Genomic DNA, 8,318 nt, shown 5'->3' on the forward strand with positions numbered 1-8,318 from the left:
ATATATTCCATGTATTCCTCATTCAAACAGGAAGATATTTAGGTCATTGTCCATCGATGGTGGGCCCTTCAGATTTGGGTTGTCGACGGGCCGTGCCTGGGCAAGAAAAATAAAAAAATTGAATTGGACTGGCCAGACCAGTTCAAAATCAGGGCCAAAGCCAACCCAAGGCCCGACCTGTTGACAACCCTACTTAACATAGATGATTTGGATTGTTGCAACATGCACCCCACTGGTACAGAATGAAAGCCTCAGAATACTATTTTTCCTTGGGTCAAGGATTGTATGATTTCTCTGGAAAATAAGAGGTGTCTATTATTTGTTATTTTTACATTTATACTTTGGTTTAAGGCAAAAGCCTGGCAATCAATGGTCATTCTAAGAGGCCTGCAGCATTTACGGCAACGCCTCCCATCCATGTGGCCCCTAGCTTATTCTCAGAGTACATGTGATGTTTAGTTGACTTGAAGCTGTGCAAGAAAAGGCAATGCCCCATTGTGGAAGGTCTTTGCATATGTTTGTCGTTTCAGATGTACATCATTGCATTTATTACACCCAGGGGCCTAGATGATTAAGAACCCTATCTCATCAACACATTCCACTTTGGCACAGGGGTAATATTTGACTATTTGTTGCTTCCACTATGATACTTGGATCTTTCAAAAAACTGGAGTGCCTCTTTGGATAATTGGATAAGGTTAAGGGATTCCTCCACCCTATACTTGTAATCAAGATCTGCTAGGATTGTGAACTCTAAAGTTACTAATTATCTAGCATATTTATGGTGGATTTTTTCATTTTTGCAACAAATTCAACTTGTGAGATTGTTGAGCAAGTATTCATGGTAATTATACCATCAAGTAGTAACCAACCTTTGAAGATCTGGCAAACCTGCTCCTTGCTGTGCTGAATACTTGTACCTGCACTTGGGTATCATAGCTGGCAAGTGCATGTCTACAACTTGCATTCGTCATGATATCTAATTAAAAGAGAAGCATACTCAAATTGCCACATAGTTCTATATTCTAACGCCTCTTTGGATTAAAGGTAAGCCAGGGAAATGCAAGGGAAAGCAAAAATGTGACATAAGTGGGAGGTAGACTGACATCAGCGCTAGGGGAAGCAAACCCTTTGCACCTGTTTGTTTTGTAAAAGAAAAGTTCTAGAAAATACTTTTCCTTTGTATTTACAGTTGTTTGGATTGCAATCCCACAAAGGGAAACCTTTTTTCCTCCAAAATTGTTATTTAAAATGTCACATCAGAGGCAAACTTTTCTCTCCATTTAACTTTTTGAAAAAGAGGTTGTACTCTTTTGCTGAGGAGGGGAAAGCAAATACAAACATTTTGCTGTGGCATTTGCTGTCTCCCAAACAGGTGCAAATGACTTGTTGATGCAAACTGGTTGAATCACTCTGTTTGCATTCTATCCAAACAGGCCGTAAAATGATAAGTATGCAGGGATTTTCTAAACAACTCTGCTTTTGTGAATATGCATGAAAGACTTTTCACTCCATCAAAGCCTCACCTTTATTTTGGTGGCAATCACCTTAGATTTACAGTTTTTCTAATGCAGGTACTGTCCCTGCTGCAAGATGCATCGGCAAGCAAGCAAGAAACTCGATCTTTGGAGATTGCCAGAGATCCTCGTTATTCATCTCAAAAGATTTTCATATAGCCGTTTCATGAAGAACAAGCTGGAGGCATTTGTAGACTTCCCTATTCGTGATCTGGACTTGTCAAATTATATTCCTTGTAAGAACGGGCAATCATTGAATTGTTATGAGCTTTATGCACTGAGTAATCACTATGGAGGCATGGGTGGTGGTCATTATACAGCGTATGTCAATGTGAGTGATCCTTTTACTTCCTCATGGTCTGCTTCAAGAGATGGTCCAAGAAGCCTATATATATATATATATATATATATATATATATATATATATATATATATATATAAAATTCCCTTTCAAAAGCCAAGCCAAGCAAGCAAATAAATATCAATAACCCAAATACCCATTGTTTCTCTAATGGGACCCACCTGCCTCCGATTTCTAATACCCATCCCGTATGTCCATGTGAGCAATATTGATGCTTTGCATTGATCCTGATGTGGAATGATAGAATATAGAAGATCTTATCATATTTCACACTTTATATTTTTTAATTTTATTTTACATTTTTCTATATTTTCTGAAAGAAATATGAAAATATATCATATTTTAAGTTGTTACCTGGGAAATAGAAACAAAAAGTAACATGGTTTTAGACTTCCAAGTTCCAATCTCCAAAGCTAAAAGTGCCGAACAACGGAACAAGTAAAAAGGAAACACTCAAATTATATCTGTCAATTTGTCAATCAATGGAAAATGTGTCGATGTCTTCATCTCTTCACTCTATGCATCGTTGTTGTAGCCATCCATGTTTTGTCAATTTTCGAAAAGAAATAAAACGCTAAAATCCCCCTTGTGAGTGCTTAATGCAAATGCAAGAGAAGTTATTAGGGCTTAAAAGCCCTTAGTTAACCTTCAAAAGAAAAGAAAAAAAAAAAACAAGGAAAGAAAATAGCAATTTTATAGGTCACGGTTTAGCCCATAACTATGATCCTCATGTTTTGATTGAATTGTAAAATTTTGCGTTAAGTTGCATGATTCAATTCGTGAATCATAAGATTTACACTAATCATAAGATTCAATTAGGGATTTTGGAGGACAGGGTCCAAACATTAATTGAAATCATTCTCTTCATAGTTTCCTCTTGAATCTTATGATGATTTACTGGGATGATTAGTGGTGTTGTTTTGGTGCAATGATTCCTCATCATCGTCCTCTTTTTTTTCCCCCTTTATCTTGGTTAATAAAATACGTTGTTATCTTTCAAAAAAAGGAAAGAAGAACAAAAAATTCAAATTATTCCCCTCGAGATTTGATTTGAATCTAAATCCTAAAATTTTAATAACAATGCATGAGTGATGTTATTACTCGCTTGTAGTTAAAAGAACCAAGAGGCCATAATCATTTTTCCTTTTCATTATTTTTCCCCCATGGTTAATGATTTTATCAATAGGAAGAGAAAACTAATTACGAAAGAGAGAACTAGTTCCTATGCACAGTTGTGGCCCTTTCAATAGCTAAGTAGATAGCCCTCACATTGTCCAATCTAGATATTGGGACATCATATTCTCCAATCTAGATATTGGCGAAACGAAATCTTTCCCTCCCCATCTCTAATAATACCTTCCAATTTGCCTTCCAGAAAATAAAAAGGAAGATGAAAAACCTTCAACCCCAAAATACTTTTTTTTTTCGTGAAAAAGCCTGGCCCTAGTGATCTTCCAAGAATGCAGTGGAGGTAAAAACAGAAGGCTGACTTTTCTAGTTTGATATCACAGTTGTTTGAATAAAATGTCCAATTGATGAGATCTTATTTTCTAATCAATCTATTCTCATGATTCTCTTTCATTCCTCTTTCCTTGCTTTTGAAAAATTCACAAAATGTGTTCTTTGCATGAGTCCCTAAGCATGGCATATGCAGTGAACTTTCAAAGAAATTTACTGAAAAGATCACCACTCCATCCTCAGAAAATGCTTGCCACTGATCCTGGAACCCAAGTAATACTGAATTGCCAAGCATAACTTGCCACACTATAATTACCAAAGAGGTGATTGGCCTACTCCTAACCACAGCTTATATATTTGGGAGATGATGTTGGAGGTGATCTAGAGTAAGGATTTTATCAACCACAGTTGGGCATAAAAAAGAAACCACACTAGGCAGAACCTGAAATTTCACATGTTATCACAATGTGGTGGTTCCTTACCAGTAGATGTAAAGTCTGGAAAGAAAGTTTTTATTTTTTATTTTATTTATTTATTATTATTATTATTTTTTGAGAGATAACATCAATATATTATAGAAGCACGCCAAGCATGCAAAATAATACAAGCTAACTAAAACTCAAAGAAGGAGAAGAGATTTACAGATTTGACTTTGTTTACTAAAGAAGCCCAGCCCACCATATTCCATTGAATCTCCCTAATGACCTCTTGGATATTTTGAAAAGCTATTACAATGTCCCCAAATGACCCCAAAAAACCCTAAAATGAGCATCGTCCACAGCACTTTGCCTCCTTTTCCAACTCTCCCTTGATGCCAGGCCCACATCAGCTTCACGACTGATCTTGGCATCACCCAATCAATATGGAACAGTCCCAGAAATTGCTCCCAAACCTTACAAACAATCCCAAACATTGCGAAGTTTTGAAAATAATTTCTTGAATGCCAAACAAAATCAATTCAACCAAAAAATCCATGATTCCTCTAATGTGATCTGCCTGCTATTTATTTTCCAGATCAAAATTTAATGGAGTTTTTTTTTTCCCTCACATGATGAAAGTTTCATGTCTGAGTCTGAGTTTCAATGTGTTGTTTTAAGACAACGTGAATTTGTGCAATCAGCTGTTTGCTTCTTCAATAAGACTACCTGCAAAAACATACATAATTTGACAGACAGGTAGCAAAATATTGAAAACCAATGACCAAGGAAACACACATTTTGTAGAGTTTGAATGAAAAAATGGCTAGTCTAAATTGACCACCATACATGTCGCCTATATTATACAATCCATTATCGTAAACCCTGTTGTGGATGGAACACAGCTAAAGAATTGTCACTTAATTGGATGAATTTAACATTTGATTTTGCTTGGTGGACATTTTTTTATCCGTCATTTGATGTGTACCAATTGTGTGGTCAGGATCATTCAATCAATGTAATTTTGAGGCGATGCTGCATCCAAGATGGGTGCCATGATCTGGATAGTCTGGATAGACATACGATCATGGTAAATGACACCATTTGAAAGATGCCGATGGAAGCCAAATTGGGGCTTGTCTAAAGTTTAGAAACCACCACCCTCCCAACCCCCCGCCCCCCCCCCCCCCCTTTTTTCTTTCATACTATCTATTTGGATGTGTTGGCATGTTTGGTTTTCATGATTGACCTGTCTTAAACCTCAAGAATATCTAATGCCTACAAACATGTCTGTATGTGTGTGTTACAATGCTGTTCGTCTGGCTTTAAGAAAATGCAAGTTATATATCTTATTCAGATATTCTCGCTTTTAATTCATATTGGTTAATTTCTGCTTTTTAGTGGTCATCATGTAAAAGCCTCACTTCAACCCATTCATATTGTGACTTTTGTCCCTCTATCATATAAAAGGCTCACTTCATGAGCTTGCATCTGTTTCCAGAGAGGGGAAGGAGAAGAGATGCATTTATCTTTCATTTAACTATGCTGTGTTAGTCAAATCAAAGAATTCAATGGAAGTGGAACTATTGGGTCCCTAGTCTCTGGAAAACATTCAGTTTGCTGATGCTCTCAGTTATTTGACATGGGACCTGTGGTTTACTGAGAGTGTTGATCGAATGTGATCCATCGTGGACGAAGGATACCAAGAACTGTCCTAACCTTTTGGATGATGATCTGCGGATGGATGGTTAAGGGAGTAAAGGGAAAAAAATGGGATGTCCACGTTCAAGAGAAAAAGGCCAAGATAGAAGCATCAGGATCTTCCAATCCAAGGCATTTATGGCTCATTCCCCATCCATGGTGGGGCCAATTGGATCAACATTCTGGACCGCCGAACCATGGGACTAAACTACTGGAACCGGCAGCCTTAACGAAATTTACATTTGCTGAGGCTCATGAATTCCACTTCAATAGAACCATTATCATGCACGCCCACATGTGTATTCATCTTCATTCCTTTTCTGCATCTGTCCACATTTACATTTGTAGGTGCATGAGAGCCAGTATAATGCATATACATGTACACTCAGTATGCTAATGTCATTTTATCTACAGCACAAAAGGGGGAATCAGTGGCATGAATTTGATGACAGCAACGTCTTTCCTATTACTGTGGACAAGATAAAGACATCGGCTGCATATGTTCTCTTCTACAGAAGAGTTGGAGCCAGCGATCCAAGCACATAAACAATACCAGTACACTTAACTTTTACCTTGGGAAAACCATTGAGCTAAGTGACCGGGTTTTGAGGAGGAGAGAGGATTTCGGTGTCCGCCGGTAAAGCTTTTCATAAACCTGAAACTAACATGTATCATGTCAACAGATAGCATTCTTTGCTTATTGGCGACTGACTTAGTTGAAAAAACATAGCATTGGAGAAACAACTTATTCAAGCATATGAAGATGTTGCAAAAGTCACTGTATCATATTACAATCAAGGGGTGAGATTCTTACATCCAGGTAGGCCGGTTTTTGGGTTGTACGGCTTTTACATGTGTTACATATGTCAAAAGGAAATTTCTTCTTTATTTCTTGTATTTTCTTTGCCATTTTCAGGGGATGCCAGTGGCTCCCATCAATTGTATTTCTTGATTAATCTGAGTAATTCGTTTAAGGAATTTTCCTGAACTTTTTTATTTTATTTTATTTTTTATCGTGCAACTTATGCTTCTCTATGTGCCCGTTCATGTATTTTCATTTTCTTCTATTTTTTACCCATGTTTATGTTATGATCAGATGAAAAAACAGACAGTTTGAAGGGTTTGAATCTTCCAGAATGGAGAGATTTGGGAGCATCCACCATCCATTGTTGGTGGCCCTGTCAAATCAATGGTCTAGACGAGCGAACCATGTCCCAACGTATTGCGAGCCACATGGAGCTGTAAGCCTACTGTGGTTCCTCTCGCTGAGTAGGATAAGACTCGGTTCAGATGGATGCCTGCAGAACCATCTCCGGCATAAAAGGGTTAATAATGTAATGAGTCTGCTGCTTAATGGCTCCGGCGAAGTTGCTGATGTGAAAATTTCAAGTGGAGATGGCGACCCACATATTTCAAGGCTATACATGGGTTTCTTTTCTCAAACATCTCCTTGATTAGACAATCTTTGGCAATTGCATTTGTGGAATAGAGAAGATTTTAAAAGCTCTTGTTCATGAATGCCGTAGTTGGCTGCAGAAGGGAAAATGCTTCTACCTTTCAAATTCACTCCAAAACTCAACCACCGGTGTGTAATCGACCTTCAGATTTTTATTAGATAAAATGTTTTTCTCGACCTTTGGATTTTTATTAGATAAAGGCTTTTCTCGTGAGCACTCCTGATACTGGGCTACAAATGTGTGGGCTTGATATAAATATAACATATGAATTTTAAGTACTGTTTGACAGGTGAACCATATACCTGGTTGCAGGCAGCCCCTGAAGAGTGGGTTGGGACTAACTTGATAGGTGAATATGGGCTGCAATCACAGACCTTAATGCTGCACATGCACTCTCTCTACCACTGAGGCACTTATGACATTGAGGTCTTGGGTTCAAGCTCATGCAAAAAAAAAAAAAAAAAAAAAAAAAAGGCACTATAGACAATGTCAATGCCTGGGAAAATAGGTTACAGAACAAAGGCTTTTTGAAAGCAATATTAGGGTGCATGTGGGATTCCCTTTGCTTAATTGCAATTTTCAAAAGAAAAGAGGAGTAAATACATGAAAAATGCAATTAAAGAAAGTGAAGATTAAAAGTACATGTATGGTGATCCCAATTAAAGAAAATAAAGATTGAAAGTACTTGTATGGTGACCCCCTAACACTGCCTAGTTTAGTGGTGTGATGTGGCAGGATTTGATTAGGTCATATCCTGCTGTTAGAGGTAATGCACACATAACAAGTTTTACACATGCTTTGTGTGGCCCAATTTTAGCATCAGCACCTGGCCCACTTAAATCCCATCATGTCCCAAAACTGCCAAATTACGTGGTGTTGGGGTTATTATGCAATCGGCATCCATATTTAGGAAACATAAATGTGGATGCATACGCCTTTACGAGGATGCTTCCGATTTTGTACTCTCATAACGGGAAATGAGTTCCAAAAAGTTTTCATGAGTTTTCGTTATATATATATATATATATATATATATATATATATATATATATATATATAAATGCTCACATGTGTACAAGTTCATAAGAGCCTAAAATCTAAACCGTCTATGTGCAACACCCCATGAAACCTTTGGGGCCCAACTTTTACCCGATTCAAAACTTTGGTGGGTAATGGCAAAAGAGAGGCAAATCAAGGGAAGAAACTGTTTCATTTTTTCATTGCCTACAAAATTTTTGAATCAGGGTAAAAGTTAGGCTCGGCATGTTTCAAGTGGTGCTGCATCACATGGACGATTGAGATCTTGCACTTATATCAAGGGAGATGAGAGTTCTCGTGAGAACTGGTGTGCACCCTCTCTATATATTCCTCCTCTCCTGCATATCTTTGCACACATTATGGCCCAAAA

General features: G+C 37.6%; 1 protein-coding gene across 3 annotated transcripts in view; it reads left to right on the forward strand.

The window, feature by feature from the left end:
• Positions 1 to 7,193, forward strand: part of LOC131249143 (ubiquitin carboxyl-terminal hydrolase 8-like) — a 53,155-nt gene extending 45,962 nt beyond the window's left edge. For 2 of the 3 annotated variants that reach the window (XM_058249719.1, XM_058249720.1), the window contains 2 exons: positions 1,575 to 1,848; positions 5,868 to 6,441. In XM_058249719.1, the coding sequence (XP_058105702.1) occupies positions 1,575 to 1,848; positions 5,868 to 5,999 (406 nt within the window). In that variant the 3' untranslated portion in view covers positions 6,000 to 6,441. Of the gene's footprint in view, positions 1 to 1,574; positions 1,849 to 5,867; positions 6,442 to 6,549 lie in introns of those variants that run through there. The other variant, XR_009172685.1, reaches the window with a different exon arrangement.
• The last annotated feature ends 1,125 nt before the right edge of the window (positions 7,194 to 8,318 follow it).

Source organism: Magnolia sinica, chromosome 6, assembly GCF_029962835.1.
Source record: "Magnolia sinica isolate HGM2019 chromosome 6, MsV1, whole genome shotgun sequence".
In the NCBI taxonomy this organism is placed as follows: Eukaryota; Viridiplantae; Streptophyta; class Magnoliopsida; order Magnoliales; family Magnoliaceae; genus Magnolia; species Magnolia sinica.